We start from the raw sequence: 20,733 nt of genomic DNA on the forward strand, positions 1-20,733 counted from the left end.
GCACAGACAGCAACAAAGTGAGAGAGAGGAGGAGGAGGGTGGGGGAGAAAGCTGCTGTAATCCTCTGACTATAAACCTGCTCAGCAGATCCCTGCAGCCTCAGTGGGAGATAAAAACCACCACCCTGAAAGCAGATGGAGCATCCGTAGGTCTGAGCAGCACTCAGCAGGATGACACGTTCTCTTTCTCTCTACTGCATCCTCCTCCTTTCTCAAATTCTCGGTCTAACTGAAGGTAAGAACAGCAACCAACATCTCAAACTGTTCTAAAGCAACCCACCTCAGGGGGCTCGCTATGTCTTGTTTTATCATAATTACTTTTGATGATCCCTTAATTTGCCTTTGTGCAGAGCACTCAACTCTGATTGATGCTCTACCTGTGAGCAAACACCAGCTTCTCTTTCCTTTGTAAATTATTTTAGTCAAACTGCTCCAGCCTTTTTAGTCTCAAACTCACTTTGAATAAAAGTGTTTCTTGTGATCCTGTTGGTGTTTATTTTATTTTTAATCATCATCATCAGATGTGATGATCTCATTATTTTAGCTTAATCAAGCTTGACTGCATCTCATTCCTAATAATGGTTTTAATTCATTAACCAGCGAGCAAAAAGGCCCAGCAGGACAATTAAAGGGGTGTTTTGGAATATTTAGGATGTGGTTTAGTAGAAAGAAAGAAAGCTGGAAACATAAAAAACAACTTTTAAAGTTTAAAAAGGTGACAAATTCTTTGGAGTTTGCATATTTGTACATCCTGACATAAAGATTTCTTGCAGGACAGACTGTGCCTACTATGTTGTGAGGTGTGCATGCATGTGTAGCACAGCGGTGTGCAACTTCTGGGTAATTCCCCCAGGTAAATAAATGAGTAATTTAAAAGCTCCTGAGCAGTGTGAGGAGTTATTTCAACCATTTGAATCAGGAATGTTGGAACAAACAGACATCTAAAACATGAAGAACACCAGTCATTCTTTGGTATAACAGGCGTTTGCAGGAACGCGGAGTATAAACATTCACAAACGTGTGCATCACAGCAATAATTTAAATCTGTGTTTAAATATCTGTTGTGCTTAGATAAAGATGTTGGCATTTAAGTTATTCTAACTTTAGCTCCAGACTTATTGTCGGGGCTCGTGTGGAGACCAGAACTGATATCTAGTGGGTTACCTAACGCTGTTTGGAGATGTTCCTTTGGGGATAAAAGAGCCCATTGTCTGACTCTGGGCCATATTGCTTATGGTAATCTGTACTTTCAAGTGATTAAATGCTTGTTGCTGTTCAAAGCACAAAGTGCATGGATGTTAATCCCCAAGCAGAATTCCCAGATTTTCTGTCCATGATCTTGGACTCTTCTGCCTACAGTTTGGATTGGTTATGAATCTTTCTGATACTCCTAGAAAACAGAACAGCTTAGCCAGCCTGAGTCTTACCCCTGACATATATAGAGAGCGCTGACCCAGTCTGCACTGACAACATCAGGAAAGATATTTTAAGTCGGAACCAAGCCCAGCCTGCAAATATCAGTTCATCCACTCTGGGTTTTTTAGTTTATCAGAGATCAGATTGCGGACGTAACCGGTCCAACAGATAAACCCAGACCCCTCTCTCTGGTGTCACTATCACTATGCAGAACCTTATCAGGAATGTCAGTGTTCTCAAGCCAGAAGGGATGCATGTAGCATAATTTTTCCAGTGACTTATGGGTCTGGCCCAGTTGTCCTTACTGCCTCACCAGCATGCTCCAAATAAGGCAGTACCCAGGAAGCCTTCTAATGAGATGCTCCGACCACCTTAACTGAGTCCTTAGATGCGAAGGAACAGCAGCTCTACTCCATGCTCTCTCTGGATGACGGACCTCCTCACGTTACCTTTAATGCAGAGCACAGCCAACCTACACAAGAAGCTCATTTCAGCCACTCATATCCAGGATTTAGTTCTTTCACTCATGCTTCATACATCACCACCCTGAGTGAGAACATAGAAGGACCAGGCTGGAGAAACAATCTTGTTACTGCAGATGAGGCCCTGATCTGTCCATCCATCTACTGCTCCATCCTGCTCCTACCCGGGAATAAGTTACCTGATACCTGAACCTCTCTAACTGAAGCAGAGATGAAACCCAATGGACCCCCTTTTGCCTTCAGAACTGCCTCAATCCTTGGTGGCATAGATTTAACAAGGTACTGGAAACATTCCTCAGAGAGTTTGGTCCATATTGACATGATAGCATCACACAGATGCTGCAGATTTGTCGGCTGAACATCCATGATGTGAATCTCCCGTTCCACCACATCCCAAAGGTGCTCTATTGGATTGAGATCTGGTGACTGTGGAGATCATTTGAGTTCAGTGAACTCATTGTCATGTTCAAGAAACCAGTCTGAGATGATTCATGCTTTATGACATGGCGCGTTGTCCTGCTGGAAGCAACCATCAGAAGATGGGTACACTGTGGTCATAAAGGGATGGACATGGTCAGCAACAATACTCAGGTAGGCTGTGGCGTTGACACGATGCTCAATTGGTACTAAGGGGTCCAAAGTGTGCCAAGAAAATATCCCCCACACCATTACACCACCACCATCCTGAACCGTTGATACAAGGCAGGATGGATCCATGCTTTCATGTTGTTGATGCCACATTCTGACCCTAACATCCAAATGTTGCAGCAGAAATCGAGACTCATCAGACCAGGCAACGTTTTTCCAATCTTCTATTGTCCAATTTTGGTGAGTCTGTGTGAATTGTAGCCTCAGTTTCCTGTTCTTAGCTGACAGGAGTGGCACCCGGTATGGTCTTCTGCTGCTGTAGCCCATCCGCCTCAAGGTTCGACGTGTTGTGCATTCAGAGATGCTCTTCTGCATGCCTTGGTTGTAACAAGTGGTTATTTGAGTTACTGTTGCCTTTCTATCAGCTCGAACCAGTCTGGCCATTCACCTTTGACCTCTTGCATCAACAAGGCATTTGCGCCCACAGAACTGGCGCTCACTGGAGATTTTCTCTTTTTAGGACCATTCTCTGTAAACCCTAGAGATGGCAGTGTGTGAAAATCCCAGTAGATCAGCAGTTTCTGAAGTACTCAGACCAGCCCGTCTGGCACCAACAACCATGGCACGTTCAAAGTCACTTAAATCACCTTTTTTCCCCATTCTGATGCTCGGTTTGAACTGCAGCAGATCATCTTCAGCATGTCTAAATGAATAAATGCATTGAGTTGCTGCCATGTGATTGGCTGATTAGAAATTTGCTTTGACGAGAAGTTGGACGGGTGTACCTAATAAAGTGGCCGGTGAGTGTATATGAATTTGTTGCTATTGTTAGGTAAGCTATGAATGGGTGGATGGATGGATTCTAACCTCCCACCAGCTGATGTATTACTGTGGTAGGGATGATTTTTAACCAGAAGGTGGCTTAACTTGTTAAATCTAGTGCTTGCATGATGAGCTGCAGTAAGATAAGTGAACTTACTTCACTCAACCAATGCTGTTGAAGGTTCTGGTCTGGTAAGATCACTGGTGCCACATATGAGAAGAAAGCATAGCTGCCCTACAGGCCAATCTTCTTCCTAAAATCAATATATAGTGCCACACAAAACATCCATACCTCTTGATCTTTTACCATTTTGTATTTTATTAGGATTATATGTAAGAGACTAACACAAAGTGCTTAATTGTGAAGTGGAAGGAAAATCTGAAAAGTGTGGCAGGAATTTTTATTCAGCATATACTGAGCCAATACATTGTAGTTATTTTCTGTCACTACAATCACAGCTGCAAGTCTTTTGGAGTCTGTCTCTACCAGGTTTGTACATCTAACAGTTTTGCCCATTCTTCTTTGCAAAAGAGCTCAGGTTCTGTCAGATGGATTGAAGAGCATCTGTGAACATCAGTTTTCAAGTCTTATAACAGACTCTCAGTGGGATTTAGGTCTGGACTTTGACTAGGCCATTCTAATACATGAACATGCTTCAATCCAAACCATCTATTGTAGCTCTAGCTGGGTCGTGGTCCCTCTGGAAGGTGAACTTCCAGCACAGACTCCATTCTTCTGCAGCCTCTTACAGATGGTCTTCAAGGTTGTTCTGGATTTAGCTTCATCCATCTTCCCATCAGCCCTTACTAGATTCCCCATACGCCCCCTCCCCAGGCAAGAACCTGCCACCACTATGTTTCGGTCTGGTGATGGTGTGTTCAGTGTGACTGCCAGAGCACCTGTATCCCCTATACGGCTAGTAGAAAGGGCCAGATGCAACTTCTTATGGTTTTCCTCATGCCATTCTTCCATTAACACCTGATTTGTGGAGGCCATAACCAACGGTGGTTCCATAAACAGATTCTCCCACATGAGCAGATGTGAAATTTTCTGTCTACATGCACTAAAATAATGCACTACATTGTGTGAGCACCTGAAATCCATTTACAATAAGTTTGTGTTTGTAACACAACTCGAAATGAAAACATTCAAAAGGCGTGCATACTTTTGCAGGGCACTACAAGACATGGAAGATTGAATACTTTACGAACATCTTTTTTCACAGAAGCTTATCTTTTCCTGCGTAAATTAGGACAAAAGCAAGAAAGGTCCACAGACAATCTAAAGCTCTCATCATACAGTCATATCAATTTCTAATATGTTTACGCAAATTTCATTTTCCAATTCCCAAATAAGGTTTTTATCAGTAAATCATTTGTTTGCAGGTTACTGACAACTCTTTGCTTTTTGACCTCATTTAGATATATGTTAATCTTTCTTCCGCATTGTTTGTGTGTCTGGAAAGGCCAGAGATGGGCAATGCCTGGCTCTTTGGATGAAAAGCTCTAGGGAGGATTAAGAGGAAAAACATGGGAGAAAAATAATCTGCAGCCACAGTGACGTCATGCTGTTGAGGCCAGTGTGGAGGTGAGGCTGGTTGTGGTGACACAGTCGTTCCTGCAGTGATGTGGTGTTGCTCTTCAAGGTGCCCTTTCTTCCCGAGCACAGGCTGGAGTGTGACGTTGAATATACAGGTCCTTCTCAAAATATTAGCATATTGTGATAAAGTTCATTATTTTCTATAATGTAATGATGAAAATGTAACATTCATATATTTTAGATTCATTGCACACTAACTGAAATATTTCAGGTCTTTTATTGTCTTAATACGGATGATTTTGGCATACAGCTCATGAAAACCCAAAATTCCTATCTCACAAAATTAGCATATTTCATCCGACCAATAAAAGAAAAGTGTTTTTAATACAAAAAACGTCAACCTTCAAATAATCATGTACAGTTATGCACTCAATACTTGGTCGGGAATCCTTTTGCAGAAATGACTGCTTCAATGCGGCGTGGCATGGAGGCAATCAGCCTGTGGCACTGCTGAGGTCTTATGGAGGCCCAGGATGCTTCGATAGCGGCCTTTAGCTCATCCAGAGTGTTGGGTCTTGAGTCTCTCAACGTTCTCTTCACAATATCCCACAGATTCTCTATGGGGTTCAGGTCAGGAGAGTTGGCAGGCCAATTGAACACAGTGATACCATGGTCAGTAAACCATTTACCAGTGGTTTTGGCACTGTGAGCAGGTGCCAGGTCGTGCTGAAAAATGAAATCTTCATCTCCATAAAGCTTTTCAGCAGATGGAAGCATGAAGTGCTCCAAAATCTCCTGATAGCTAGCTGCATTGACCCTGCCCTTGATAAAACACAGTGGACCAACACCAGCAACTGACACGGCACCCCAGACCATCACTGACTGTGGGTACTTGACACTGGACTTCTGGCATTTTGGCATTTCCTTCTCCCCAGTCTTCCTCCAGACTCTGGCACCTTGATTTCTGAATGACATGCAGAATTTGCTTTCATCCGAAAAAAGTACTTTGGACCACTGAGCAACAGTCCAGTGCTGCTTCTCTGTAGCCCAGGTCAGGCGCTTCTGCCGCTGTTTCTGGTTCAAAAGTGGCTTGACCTGGGGAATGCGGCACCTGTAGCCCATTTCCTGCACACGCCTGTGCACGGTGGCTCTGGATGTTTCTACTCCAGACTCAGTCCACTGCTTCCGCAGGTCCCCCAAGGTCTGGAATCGGCCCTTCTCCACAATCTTCCTCAGGGTCTGGTCACCTCTTCTCGTTGTGCAGCGTTTTCTGCCACACTTTTTCCTTCCCACAGACTTCCCACTGAGGTGCCTTGATACAGCACTCTGGGAACAGCCTATTTGTTCAGAAATGTCTTTCTGTGTCTTACCCTCTTGCTTGAGGGTGTCAATAGTGGCCTTCTGGACAGCAGTCAGGTCGGCAGTCTTACCCATGATTGGGGTTTTGAGTGATGAACCAGGCTGGGAGTTTTAAAGGCCTCAGGAATCTTTTGCAGGTGTTTAGAGTTAACTCGTTGATTCAGATGATTAGGTTCATAGCTCGTTTAGAGACCCTTTTAATGATATGCTAATTTTGTGAGATAGGAATTTTGGGTTTTCATGAGCTGTATGCCAAAATCATCTGTATTAAGACAATAAAAGACCTGAAATATTTCAGTTAGTGTGCAATGAATCTAAAATATATGAATGTTAAATTTTCATCATGACATTATGGAAAATAATTAACTTCATCACAATATGCTAATTTTTTGAGAAGGACCTGTAGATGAACTCCTAACAAAAAACAGACCTCTGTCCAGCTTCATTAGCAAAAAGTTCAACGCCAGGCTGTTTAAGTGGATGTCGTCCACTGGGGGAGAGTGGATCCACCTCCTGCAGGAGTTCTGCTGCAATCTGTGGAAACAGATGTTCCTGGCATTTCCATGCATCAGCAGAGTGCAGAATGTGATTTAAAGACAGGCAAAGGTCAGCCACTTCTGTCTTGTGGACCTTTAAGTTATGTAAGTTGTCAAGGGATAGACATGCTGACAAGAAGGTGTTGGACTACAGGGTCACTGAATGTCACTCTCTGTCCTAATTATATGATATAAAATCAGCCTCCTTTCCAAACAGGTGATTCTCCACCCATTTGTGTATCACCTGTGTGTGATGTAACCAAGTGCAGCCATGGATCCTCTCCTGGTCTGATTTGCAGGTTATTTGATTGTTTCCATGGACCTTCTCCCCCCTGTCGTCATCGGAGACACGGTCACGTTAAAGTGCAACTTCCAAACAGATGGTATCCTGCGAGAAATCGCATGGTTTCAGGTGAGCATTAAGGATAAGTTGGTTTCAGTGCTTTGGACTTCATGTAGAAGTGAATAACATGCTAACAGTTAATAAAAGCTCAGGAGAAAGTTTAGTCATTTTGATTCCTGAAAATGATTAAACTAATCTGGAAACTGCTGCATTAATATTTATACTGATCAGCCATTAAGGTCCATGTACCTCCTTTTAAAATTTTCCCTTTTGTCACTAAAAGTATTTTTACTAATGTATTGTAGTTTGACAAAATTAAACAAGTAAAATATGACTATAGTGCAACAAAAGGCAAGAATACCTTCCTCTTTGGTTAAACACAAGTGAGATCCACTGTGCAACATTTATGTGTAGTTGCATCAGACATGTTCTAGTCTTTGTGACCCTTGAAAGTAATTCGCAGCGGTTCATATCCACAGACTTTTTATCCGAAAGCATTCACTATTGACCAAATTATTAATAATATTCTGATTAAATAAATGATTTTTACATCAGAGCCATATTTAAACACATTAGTAATCAATACACTGTCAGCTCACACATAAATAAAATGGTAAATAGCCTCCAGATTATGAAACTCATTAAAATACTTGCTGCTCTTCACTTACTACTAAGTGTACCAAGGAATAGTTACAATAGTTTACTTGCTTCATCATGACAGAAAACAAAATAACTGTTTTGAATTTTACTCCTCATTTATACCTTTTAGTCAGCATGTGTTTATTGGTGCAGTGTTCTTCTAAACTGGTTTACATTGCAGGTAACTGAAGGAGGCAACGCCAAGCAAAAGATTTTCACCTATGATTCTGTATACAACGTAAGTTTCTCCAACATGGAAGACGAGAGGAAACGAGAGGAACTGGTTTACCACTCAACAGTACGGTAAGGTTATGGTTTAATACAATAAAAAACTGATTAAGCTTAGGATGCAGTCACTGTTCTGTGTTAGAGTATGGCGTTTGTTTGAAGGACCAAAAAGAGTTCAGATTTGGTCCAATGACAACAGAAGTTATAATGTTTTGGAATATTTGTTTTGTTTTTGTGACTTTGTCTGTAATCAGACTTCCAGAGGTCCAGCTGGAGGATGATGGTCTGTATGAATGCCATGTGGGCATCTACAACAAAGGTTCCAGAGAGAAGCTGGTTGTAGCCTCTGGCAGCATCACTCTTACTGTTATTGGTTTGTATTCATTTCATTCTTTTCGTCATACGTTTTTATTCATTTTTTTAAATGGTTAATATTGCGGAAAACAATTACAATTTCTTGCAAACGACAATTTGTTACATTTAATGTATGCAGTTCAATTTTGGTAAAAAGGTTTGGTTTCAAAGCAACGTCAGAAGATCACTACATCAAGGAGGAACGTGTACGTCCCATCAAGAAACTGGATGTGGGAATGACATCACATCAAACTTAAGCAGCATAATTTGTTATTTGTACAGATTTTTATGTCCAACTGTGTTTGGACTTTTAGCTTATGACAGGTGTGCCTATATTCATGTCCAAGCTAAAAAGTAGCTTAAAAGAAAGAAACTGATCATGAAGCTAAAAGTTGCTGAAGAACGGTGGCGTTTCAGTATTGGACACTAGACTCCAGCATCAGTGCAGAACACAATGGCCACCCAAGAGGAAAGTAGTGATAAGGTCTACAGCTTGAATGTGAGCTCATTCGCTGAAGATTTATCTCAATTAGTCCAGTGAGGAGGAGAAAGTCAGGAGAAATGTTGTCTGTGAAGCAGCAGCTTGGACACCCGAAATACCAGCACCCTACCCTGGGATTTAAAAGCACTTTAGGTAGACGTTGTAATTCCTGCTCCAGCTTTGACCACCATTGTTAGTCTTCCGTGCCCTGGTGTGCATTGGCACTCCTGTTTATCCAAATAGTTGTGTGACCAGAACATAATCAGAGCTGTGCAGTAATTGTGTAAAACAAAGCAGCAGTGAATGGAAGCAGTTAAAAGTCTATTTTACTAATAAGCTATTGATTAATTAATATTCATCAAGAATTATAATTTTAAATCATAATTTGGAAAAAAACTAATTTCTTAACCAAAAATCATGACTTACGAATAGAAATCAGAGATATCCTCTGGTGTTGTGATTATGGGCTCAAAGCTCTTTAATAATTACAAATTATTAACCAAAACCACAAACTATCACTGTTTATTCAACCGCTTCACCGAAGGTAGAGGAACTTTGACCTTGTTTTGACAGATAAATCTCTCTTGCACGAAATAAACACAAACGCTTCTCTTAATTATATATATAAAGATTTATTGAAGCCAAATAATCTTGATATATCATTATTCTGGTCCAAAAACCTTCACCTAACAAACACTATTCTACACAAAGGGAATAACAATGACTATCTAACAATAATAATAAAAGAAAAATACGTATATGCATTTAGTGTCTATGAAGATCAAACCAGTAGTTTTATGAACAAAATGTGTAATTTGGGTTAAATGGGAAGAAATCCTCCTGTTGTGTTGATGTCTCCATCGCAGCGATCAGCTGATAAAACGGTGAGGCCACGCCCCTTTAGCCTCTATCAGCTGATCGCCCCAAATCTTGACAAAGGGTCATAAACTCTGAGGCGGGAACTCAGTGGAAAATCTCCAGTAATAAAACTGGAACAAAGAGTGGTCGGGCGAGGCCCAGACCGCAGCTGCTTTGAATGAAAAACTTTTAAAAGTCCAACTTCTAACTCCTGACTGATTTCAGATCAGCCAGACAAACATTAACGATTCAGCAGCAAATAAAAACACAGCTCAGCATAAAATACTTCAATCTGTGTTGAATGAAACAAGTTAATACCTTAGATTAACTACTGGTGATCCTACATCACCTTAACTGCCTCATCCTGCCCAGACCTCTAAATGCACCTATCTGGTTTAATATGAAAATAACCAAATTACTTTGACGTTGATTTCTTCTCTTCTCTGGTTGAGGATCAGGTCTGAAGAAAAACGAGGGGAGGGGGGATCACACGTCCGTGATCAACTCAAGAAAAAAAACTGTAAAATTCTCATCCGTCCAGGAGGGGAAAAGATGAAGAACTGAATCAACAAGGAGGAATCTCATCTCCTTGGACATAGAACCTCTCTAGGTTTTTTTTTACCTGCGCCGGTTGTGGCGTGGTCTTCGATCGGCAAATAAATCCTCTGATCTTCTCGTATCAGACAGATTTCCAGCTTTCAAGCTCTTCCGGGAATGGCCTTGTGGAGCAAAAGTTCGCTTGCAAGCTCTTGTCTCTCCAGAAATGCGCCTCCTATACGCTGTTCTGCGACAGGCGGAAATGGCAACAAAACTCTGCATCTCAGCCGGTTTATGCTCCCAGTGACGTCAGAGCTGCGACGTCTGTTGAGCTGCGCATGTCAAAATGTGCGACCAAAATGGATGGCCCCGACAACAGTACTGTAGATATTAGAAATTATTATTTTGTATTTCTTTGAAATTAAAAACTCCCTGTAAGCTAATGCCACACCCTAAACAGCAGCTTCAGTCAAACAGTGTCTCACTCATTTGGCTCAGACACTATTAAAACAAAACTGAACAACAAACAAACAAGCAGGAGGAAAGTTTGGAGAGGGAGAGAATTGATTTTGTTTTTCATTTACACAATTCATGGATGTCAACAAATAGTTTTTACTACTGAAGTAAAAACCTCCTTAAAAACAGACACTTATGTAAGAAACTTCATGCTTCAACTTCATCTGCACCCCTGGTCATTTCGATGATCGACTTCTCAACTCTTCAGGAGCTGTCTGTCATGACCTTGGCATGAACTTTGTTGAGTTCTCACCTCTCACCTTTGTGTTCTTCTTTCTCTTGAAGCCAAGGTTATGCGTAAGACTTGTTTAATAAAGCTGCAACAAAAAAGAGAGATTCACTGTTTTCATCAGAAAGGTATTTTTTCTTTACAAAACGATCTGATTTCTGTTTACAACCAAAGGCAGCTGAGTTCTGCTGGTCCATTATCACTTCTCTACAGAGAAGTTGACAAATAGAGACATTAGAGATTCAGTAGCTGTTAAACTGGTGGCAGCCGTACTGGAACCTGAGCTACAGGGATGGGGAGAAACCCTCAACTCTGTTCTAGATTATTTTTCTGACTGTGAACATCTGATCACAAATTAATGTAACTTTGTTTCTTGATAACTGTTCTAGGCTGTACTACAATGATAATAGCTTGATAACTATGAATAAAAACCATACTAATTGCTAAAATAATAAAAACAAATGTTTTCACTTAAAAAAACATAGCAGTCTCATCTTTCCCGTAAGCCTATAATGTAGGAATATTAATCCTTTCCAGTGTCTAAATGGCGTTGTGCCTTTGTGCTCTCTCTTCAGTTCCCCCCAAGTCTATTTCTGTCGCAGCAGCCAACAGCCCAGCTCCATTCAGCCGCTACGAGGTCAAGAACTTCACTCTGGTTTGCATTGTTACTGGAGCAAAACCGGCTCCCCTGGTAAGACAGATCCGTTTGCTTGTTATCTCTCTCGAAGGGCTCAGCTCCAGATATTCTTACGTGGGTCTGTGCTTGAATCCCCAAAAATCCAGTTTGCCATCTATTTATAACTGTGGAAAAATCTCTGGGAAATAAATGAAAAGTGTAACAGAGCAAAAGAGGGTGCTTGCATTTTTATTGCACTATAATAATGAGTTCACAGCTGGATTTGATATGAAACACACACACACACACTCTTGTTTTACTATATGTAGTGAGGACCATGTGTTGACTCCCATTGACTTCCATTGATTTTCAGTCATTTTCAACCCTTTCTATGCCCTAACCCTGACAATAACCCTAAACCTAACCATTACCAGTGCTTATCTAACCCTAACCTTAACCTAAACTCAATTCACATCTTAGTCCTAAACCTAACCATTAGCAAAATAGGTCGTGAGGACCAGCAAAATGTCCTCACTTTGGTACAAACGGTCCTCAATTTGATGGTGAAATCGGGAAAATGGTTCTCACTGTGATGCCAAGACAGGAACACACACACACACACACACACACACACACACACACACACACACACACACACACACACACACACACACACACACAGAGAAATGCAGCCTGAAGCAGATAAAAAGTTTGAAATCTGTACCCTGAACGACCTCTTTGCCAAAGTATTTAGCATTAATACCAGAGGATTAGTAAACAGCTGCATTTGTGATCAAATAAAATCCGGTAGCAAAGACATTCAGCTTTCCAAAATCGTTTATAATATACATAAACTAATCTTATTGTTACACAGATTGATCTAATAACCTAGTTAACATTTTCATTTTTTTTATCCAGCTGCCAGCTCAATTTCTCTTTGTGAAACCAACATTTCTGTTGCATTATTGTAATAGCAACTCTTTATGCCATACAATTGTCAAACACGGTGGAGGGATGATGTTTGGCCTTGTTTGGCAGCCACAGGACCTGGGCACCTTGCTGTCATTGACTCGACCATGAACTCCTCAAAATGCCAAAGTATTTTAGAGTCCAATGTGAGTCATCCATCTGTCTGATGGATGGAGGTTCAGATAATGATCCCAAACACAGCAGAATGGCTGAAAACAAAAACGATTAAGGTGTTGCAGCGGCCCAGTCATGTCCAGACCTCAAGCTGATTGAAAGGCTGTGGTGGAACCATAAGAGGGCTGAGCAGAAACAAATAGCTGTAAGTCTTGATGAACTGAAGCAACATTGGAAAGAAGAGCAGACCAAAGTTCATCCACAGTGATGTGAGAGACTGATAGTCAGACAGAAAACAGCTACTGACAGTTCTTGCTTCTAAAGGTGGTTCTTCAAGCTGCCGGTTCATGGGAGGCATGTTTTCCCATGTTTGTCTATGTTTCTTCTGACTTGTTGCTGTTAATTGGCTGTATGGGCATAAAAGGACATCTGACAACAGAATCGGTCTAATTCAGGATTTATTTAACATGGTTATTGTTATTAATAATTTTTAGTTGTAAGGTTCAAAAGTAGGTGGAACTAAGTCCGTAGCATGGGTTCCACGTATTTAATTCTTTTTTCTTTCTGCTGCTCCCCTCATGGGTCACCACAGCGAATCACCTGCCTCCATTTTACCCCACCTTGGCCTCTTCAACTGTTACACCAACCATCTCCATGTCCTCCTTATCCATGAGTAACTTTTCCTCCTGCCCAGCAGTTATTTTCTCTATCTCTCTTCAGAACATGTCCAAACCATCTCAGCCTTGCCTCTCTAACTTTATCTCCAAGCTGTCCAACCTTAGTTGTTCCACTGATCTGCTTATTTCTAATTTAGTCCATCCTGGTCATTTCAGCATCTCCAATTCTACCACCTCTAGCTGAGCCTTTTAGATGGCACCACTGTCTCCAAACCATGGACCATAGCAGGTCTTACAGGCTCCTTCCAGCTTCACCTTTTCACCTGCCTAACCCTCATTCACACACATTTTCGGTGTTGCTTCAATCCTCTTCTCTCTAAGGCAAACCTCCAGCTCTCTAAGTTCTCCTCCACCTGCTCCCCACTTTCACCAGAGATTACAAATTCATCTGCAAACGTGGTATTTATTTATAATCATTTTAATTTGTGATGGCATCACTCATCTTTTGCTTTTCAGGTTTACTTCAAGAGGGATGGTGAGCTTATTGATGTGTTTCCAGCAACTCGGCCTTCCTCCTTGGTGGGATACAACAGTAAAGGCTCCAGTCACAACAAAAACCGGAGTGGGAACCAGGTTCTTCCCAGGGGAGACCTTGATGACACCAAAATCCAGAAGTCACTGTCCCTGCAGAATCAAGGGGTGGAGCTGACCCAGCTTAGACAAAATGAGACGGACACCTTTGAACAAGGCATAAAGGAAGGATCCAGGTTGAAGCTTGAATCAACCACAGAGGTGATCCCTGAAACGGTGGTGAGCCGGGAGTTTCCCCGCTGGGTCCAGAGCAGTGACCCGCTCTACTACTTCCAGCACTGGCAGCAGGTGTTGGGTGATGGCACCATGGAAGTGAGAGCCATGCTGACCTGGAACCTCAACCCACAGCTGGATAATGAAGCCCTGTTCAGCTGTGAGGTCAAACACCCAGCTCTGTCCATGCCCATGCAGGCTGAGGTCACACTCAGTGAGTTCCTGACTCATTACCAAAGCTCTGTTCACCTGTTATAATGTTTTTTCACATAACAACCACACATTTTATGTATTTTTCATGGACTTGATGTAATAAGTCAATACAGAGCATCTGAAAGACTAGCATGGAGTCATTTTCAGTCCCCCCGGGTCATGGAAACTGACCCAACTATTTCTGCTGCAAGTCTTTTGGAGTATGTCCCTTCTAGCTTTGTGCTTCTAAAGACTGAAAAGTTCAGACTCAGTCAGATTAGATGGAGAACATGAATCCTTGCCACAGCTTTTTTTTATTGGATTTGGTTTGAACTTTGACTGGGCCGCTCTAACACATGAATATGCCTCTGGTCATGTGTTTAAGGTCGATGTCCCGCTGTCTCTTACACCAGTGTTTTTGCAACCTCTAACAGGTTGTGGTCCAGGATTATCCTTGATTCAGCTCCATCCATCTTCCCATAAACTCATAAGCTTCTCCAACATGCTAAAGAAAAGCATCCACACAGCATGATGCTGCCACTGCCATGTTATACTGTGGGGTGGTGTGTGTTCAAGGTGATGTTTGTTTTAGTGTTAGTTTTTCTTTACAACTAGAATTTTTCATGTAGGCCAAAAAGTTTTATTTTTGTCATTTTGAGCAGACACCAACATGGCTGGGACCAAACAGGACTTCTTACAGCTTCTTGTCTCTCTTCCATAAAGACCAGATTTGTGGAGTAGCTGTGGATCTCTGCAGCTCCTCTAGAGTTACAATTTGTCTCTCGGCTGCTTCTCTAGAAAACAATATATCCTTTTGTTACTACTTTACAGTTGTGGTCTTTCACATAAAACCTCGCTTACTCACACTAAGGTTTGTGGTCAGAGATAAAATGTGAAAAGTTCAGGTGATATCTATGCTTTTCGGACGCAGTAGCCCCTTTGTATAAAAAAGTGTTGGGATTTAAAGCTCTGTCAGAGTTCAGTGTTTGATCAACTTTGACCTTTTGTCTCTAATGAGTACAGAAGGTTGTGTTTATGATGAGTCATTCAAACTGGGCTTGGATTGTCGAATCCAAGCCCAGTTTGGGCGAAGGATTAGTGTTTTTAAAAAGGAAACCACTAATGAACAAACGGCAAAATGATTTTAAGGGCAGGGAGACATTTTTATTCACTGAACATGTGCAGCACATATAAAGCAGCTGTTTTAATTGTTCTGTAGGATATTCCTGGTGTTTTCATTAATAATTCAACACATTTTTTCATATTCCTGGCAGATTTAGATTTCAACTTTTCCAACATGACTTATAAAGGCCTTTATATTGATAACTGAGTAGGGGATACTAAGGTGCAATCAGAGAAAAAGATTAAACATTATAATAAAATAACCAATCCATTCAGTCATTGGTTATTTACCTGAGATCAGGTTTTGGAGGTAGGATGTTCAGAAGGAAAACCAGGACTTCCGGTTCCTCCCGGGGAGGGAAAGGGTGTTGCTAAGCCAGAAGGGGTGCAGCAGGAATGCATCCAAAACCTTGGAAAGAAGCGATCCAAGATCCAGTCAGATACCCCACCCAGCTCAGCTGACTCCTTTCAATGTGAACGAGGAGCCGTTCGACTCAGAGCTCCGCCCTTCACCTGAAGGCAGAGTCCAGCATGTTCTGGTTACTTATGTTTGAAACCTCCTCCGTTCAGCCATCATTCATTTCTTTGACCATAGGTCCAGTAGTCTGACCATAAAATCAAGAGCTTCAGAGACCAGAGCAGCACCTTCTTCACTGCAGACAACAATGATAATAATGATAAGGAGAAAATGAATTAATTCAAAAAGAAACATTTATCCTGATGATGCAGCACAGTCTTCTCAACAACACTGATCTAAACTGTGATTACATGAAAAGCAGGCGGTTTTGCCATGTTCAGGTCATAAACATATTCTGCTAAACATGTTATTTACATGACAACCTGATAGTTTAAGCTTTGCTGCGTTGGGGTAAAATATTTTAGTGTGGTCCTCTGCTTTTCTTCCAGCTGCTCCCAGAGGACCCAAGCTTTTCACCAGACCCAGTAAGGCCAAAGTGGGAGACACGGTGCGCATTTCTGTCCAGGGCTTCCAGCTGGGACCTTCTGCTGTGAGTTTCTGACACACAGGCTGTTTAAACAATTAGTCACAATATAGACCAGTGTGTCTGACATGCCTGCAGCTTTCTGTTGATGATTTGTCCAGTCAAGAAAACAATGTATTACAACTGAACTGGTATGGTTGAAGAGGTCAAAGAAAATATAAATGCAAATAACAAAAAGGACAATCCTGGAGTTTGCTGGACCTTCTTGGAGATCCTGAAGCCTTCTTCTTTGCGACTGAAGCTCCCAGCTTGAGGTTCTCTTGAAGATCCAGTAAACGTTCTCAGCAGCAGCTTTCTGCTTGTGAGGCCATTTTGATGCAAGTGATGATTGCTGCTCACATTTCTGTGGAGGTAACCATGGTGAACACAAGAAGGCACTGGTTTTAGCACAGCAGTTAGTGTTGTTCAGCAACCCTTCTGTTTTATGGATGGATGGAGCTCAGATGGACCGTTTCACGGCTTCAACCCTGCTGATGATTTGACTATACTGAATTCACCATCAACTTGGTCCAAATGTACATTAGAAATTGGGTTTTGGAATAATTTATAGTCTTTCATTACTTTTCAACATTTTGTCACGTTGATGCGATGAACATTAATGTCTTTTGCTGGAATTACATTTCTGATTCAGCTGCACCATTTTTTATTTAGGGCATCAGAATAAAGGGTGTTGAATACATTTGTCTACCACAGTTTTGAGATTTTTAGTTGTAAAAGATTTGAACACCAGGTTTTACTTTCATATAAATACATTTCTGTTTGTAGCTGTAACCAAATGTGGATCAGTACCTGTGATTGTTGGAGCAGGACAGTGTTGAAGGTTCCAGGACACAGTAACATCTGCACACGTGTGTGCCCACAGACCAAGGTCTTCCCTGAGCCCTTGTTCACCTGGACTAGGGTTGGTGGGAATTTGCTGGATGGCAGTGAGAAGCATGATGGGAGGGAGCTGGTGCTGGAGCGGGTCCATGCTGAGCTGAACGGATCCATGTTCCGCTGCACAGCTCAGAATCCTCTGGGCTCCACAGACACTCACACCCGCCTCATCGTGTTTGGTGAGTACCTATCCATGTGAACGTTCAGCAATTGATCAGAAGCACTGCTCAGAACTGGACTTGACACAAACTGGTTTTACTTTGTGTTACAGAAAACCCACGACTGAAGAAAGGAAGAGAACATTTCGTCGGTAGGTTCATTCAGAGGCAGATTCTGCTGAATTCTGGTTATTTCCTATGGTTCTTATTAATGATCGGTATTAAAGTTCTGATGCAGCAGGACTGTTCAAATTAAGAAATACTTCAGAAACTTTGAAATGTTTTCATAAATCAGTTACAACTGAAACAAATTCAACAGAAATGATGGAGAGAAATAATCAGTTTGGAGAAGTTTTTGATCTGAAATTTGGTTTAAATCAGGCGTTTAATTGGATTTTTTCCTAACTTGGGACTCAGTATTTATTCATGATTGTCAGTCCTGATTGTCCTCATGTAAATTCCAGAACCTAACTGGCTTCAGAATGTGCTGAGCTGCAGGTTGGTTTCTTTAAACAATCATGAGTGTTTGTTAATAAAAAGCTTAATAAGAATAATCTACATTTGGTCTGTTTCAGCAGTAGCTATAAGACAGAGTTCAGTACAAGCACAGAAAAGTGGGACTTGCTTTGGTTTGGATTTTAGTGGTTTGAAGGCAGCATTGACAGTTTCTATAAACTTCAGGGGTTTTTAACATTTTTTTAAAATATGACTTAAATCTGCATATTAGGAAAACATGCGATTGCTTTATGGTCTAGAACAGTAAACATACAACAGGTTTAGGAAATAAAGGCAGTGAAAGTTCATCCATCTGATCAAATGTTTTATTGTTTTGTGCATAACACTTGAAATATTGCATCCAAGTAATGTGGCACAGCGTGATGCTGTGATTTCACACACTGTGCAGCTCCATTTAAAACCTAGATAAAGTTAACTAAGGTTAGTAGCTTAGGCAAGTTCATTTGAACTTACTAAACTTCTCTTTTTGACCCAGTGTTAACACCTTTCACAGAGTAATCATCATAACTGTTAATGAAAACAGGTTTTAGCCAATGCAGGAAATCAGATTTACAAATTTAACATGAGTAAATGAAATTTCTGAGCTTTGTAAGGAAATTTAGACGACTTTCTAAAGTGTTTAAATTTCAGAGTAAAAGGTCTTGCAGAAACCCAGATTGAAACAGGAACATCAAAAGTAGCATCTATCTTAACAACTGATTGTCCAACAGGAAGCTGCTGTATGAACTTTATCTCTACTTGTTTGTGTGCAGCTATCAACGCAGTAGCCAGCCAGCACCTCCTCACATTAAACATCCTGTTGCTGCTGCTGAGATTCACCTGGGAGCTGACATGACCTGAGCTCTGCGGCTCCAACAGAACACAAGCTGCCCTCCGAGGACCTCCTGGTAGAAGCCTCACCTCCATCAGACCCAGACCTCAGAACTGGAGGCTCACCCTGAGTCATCAGACACAGAAGCTGCAGGATCCACATGCTTTAGTGTAGTTAATGTTGGTACCAGCAGCGCATGAGCTGAGGAGGCCACTCCAGGCCAGATCCTGCTCCTGTGGGAGGATGTGAACAGACAGGTTTACACACTGGGTCACAGCGTGACTTTCTCATCTTTGGTCATTTTTCCAGGATTCCTGGTTCAGATCATTCTTCCATTGGGACTAAATGATGTGCTTCACTTTTTTTAAACGACACAAATTTACTCAAATGTTTTATTGCAAAAATATTAAAAGGTAATTTTAAAATGGTAAGTGGCCTGCCTACAAATAATCTTCATCAGTCTGGAGGTGCAAAATTCTCCACTTAACCTTTGCATCCACAATATATCAGAACTTAAAAAACAGCCGCTTTCAAAGGTTCTGTCACCGGAGCTAATCAGACCACTGCAACATAAAGGGAAGTACTGATTTCCTCCTTAAATGTGAACAATCATGTGTGTGGAGGGACCACGACCCTGCAGCAAATCCTCTGAAGTAAAGCTCACCCCACCTACCCCCCTGATACGAAGCAAACATCTTGTGCAGCAGTTTAGACGAATCAGAGACAGGAAACACTGAGTGCTGCGGTTGGCTGCAGAATCCCAGATGGAGTTCTTCCTTCTTGGATATTCCTGCCCTCTGGTTCCACTGGGAACCGGGCCGACAGTGACACTTTGATATGTGCATTATTAAAACTGGTTAAAAACCTTGGTGGATAAAAGATGGAGGTCTGTGAGAGTAAAAATCAAAAATGGCATCCAGCCTGCAGGTCTCACCACCTTCATGTTCTCTAATAGACTTCCACACACATCTAAAAGCAGTTTGTTAGAGTTTAGATGGTCAGCTTCTTGTTAATATCCTATCTTTATTATCACAACATATATACAGTTTTTAGTGCTTCTATGTAGATATATTTACAGTTCTGTGTGTTGATAAACATCCAGAACAAATAGTGGTTGACTTGGTTTTTATAGTTCATGAATCTGAAAGTGCTCGGTTCGACGTCAGGTCACAGGTGTGTTACATTCACAGCAGCTCAAACACGGACAGCACAGGTGTCCAATCCTGCAGTCTCTTCAGAACCTAAGAGAAGCTTTACGGACCCAGAAGGAAAAAGTCTGCATCAGAACTCAAGCAGCAGAAAGTCCTCGTTCTCATCAGCCGGCAGCATCAGCTGCTGCTCGCAGTACAGACTCTTGGCGTAGTTGATTTCTTGGGAGATCTTAACAGCGAGGCTCTCGCTCTTCACGTGGACCTGGAGATGAAATCGTTACAGTTACAAGCTGTAGGAACCACTACATGGATCACATGCTCCTGGTGTTTACAGACGTCTCCCTGGAAACTAAGTGTTGGGGATTCAGTAACCACGAGTCACTGGAATATAACCAGTTAACTGAATATAGCAGCACAGTCACAAGCTGATTATTTCTTATTCTGGTCCCCAGTCTGCAGAACCCTGGCAAGTTACCGGGTCACAGATCATTTCAGGAACTAAATTCTGTCAGCAGGAATATTACTGCACCACAGTTTGATGTTCATGAATAACTTAACTTGATGCAGCATTTGGCAACAATGCTGAAAACACATTTAAATGTTCATATTTTCAGCTTTTATTCTAATAAATAATTAACTTAATGAGGTTCAGTCCAAACCTAACCGCCATCTCTTTCATTAAAAGTCTTTTTATTACTTTAATAAATTACCTATTTAGAGCAGGTATAACAACACAAGATGAGATTTTTAACTTTCCAAACACATTGAAGGTTTCACAAACAGCATTTTCAGGAATCTCTAATCAGAGGAAATATTCAGTCAAGGTTTAACTTCTCCAAGTTCTGCAGTTTTCTGGCAG

At 41.5% G+C, this 20,733-nt stretch overlaps 2 protein-coding genes across 3 annotated transcripts in view; one reads left to right on the forward strand and one right to left on the reverse strand.

The window, feature by feature from the left end:
* The first annotated feature begins 66 nt into the window (after positions 1 to 66).
* On the forward strand, positions 67 to 19,691 carry LOC124864517 (immunoglobulin superfamily member 21-like). Its single transcript, XM_047359363.1, has 10 exons — positions 67 to 234; positions 7,042 to 7,154; positions 7,906 to 8,027; positions 8,207 to 8,325; positions 11,503 to 11,618; positions 13,760 to 14,261; positions 16,268 to 16,368; positions 17,225 to 17,417; positions 17,510 to 17,548; positions 18,665 to 19,691. Exons 1-10 carry the CDS (start codon positions 171 to 173, stop codon positions 18,745 to 18,747), a joined length of 1,452 nt encoding a protein of 483 aa, XP_047215319.1. The 5' UTR covers positions 67 to 170; the 3' UTR covers positions 18,748 to 19,691.
* vps13d (vacuolar protein sorting 13 homolog D) overlaps positions 18,200 to 20,733 on the reverse strand; it is a 73,605-nt gene continuing 71,071 nt past the window's right edge. For both annotated transcript variants that reach the window (XM_047359247.1, XM_047359182.1), the window contains one exon: positions 18,200 to 20,136. In XM_047359247.1, coding sequence (XP_047215203.1) covers positions 20,005 to 20,136 — 132 coding nt within the window. In that variant the 3' untranslated portion in view covers positions 18,200 to 20,004. The remainder of the gene's footprint in view (positions 20,137 to 20,733) is intronic.

This window comes from Girardinichthys multiradiatus, chromosome 1, assembly GCF_021462225.1.
Source record: "Girardinichthys multiradiatus isolate DD_20200921_A chromosome 1, DD_fGirMul_XY1, whole genome shotgun sequence".
In the NCBI taxonomy this organism is placed as follows: domain Eukaryota; kingdom Metazoa; phylum Chordata; class Actinopteri; order Cyprinodontiformes; family Goodeidae; genus Girardinichthys; species Girardinichthys multiradiatus.

Excerpts from the sequence above, each read along its gene's own strand:
- LOC124864517 (XM_047359363.1), top strand. The coding sequence starts at position 171 with ATGACACGTTCTCTTTCTCTCTACTGCATCCTCCTCCTTTCTCAAATT. Across the intron at positions 235-7,041 it reads AATTCTCGGTCTAACTGAAG|GTTATTTGATTGTTTCCATG; the intron begins GTAAGAACAGCA and ends TCTGATTTGCAG. Across the intron at positions 11,619-13,759 it reads GAGCAAAACCGGCTCCCCTG|GTTTACTTCAAGAGGGATGG; the intron begins GTAAGACAGATC and ends TTTGCTTTTCAG.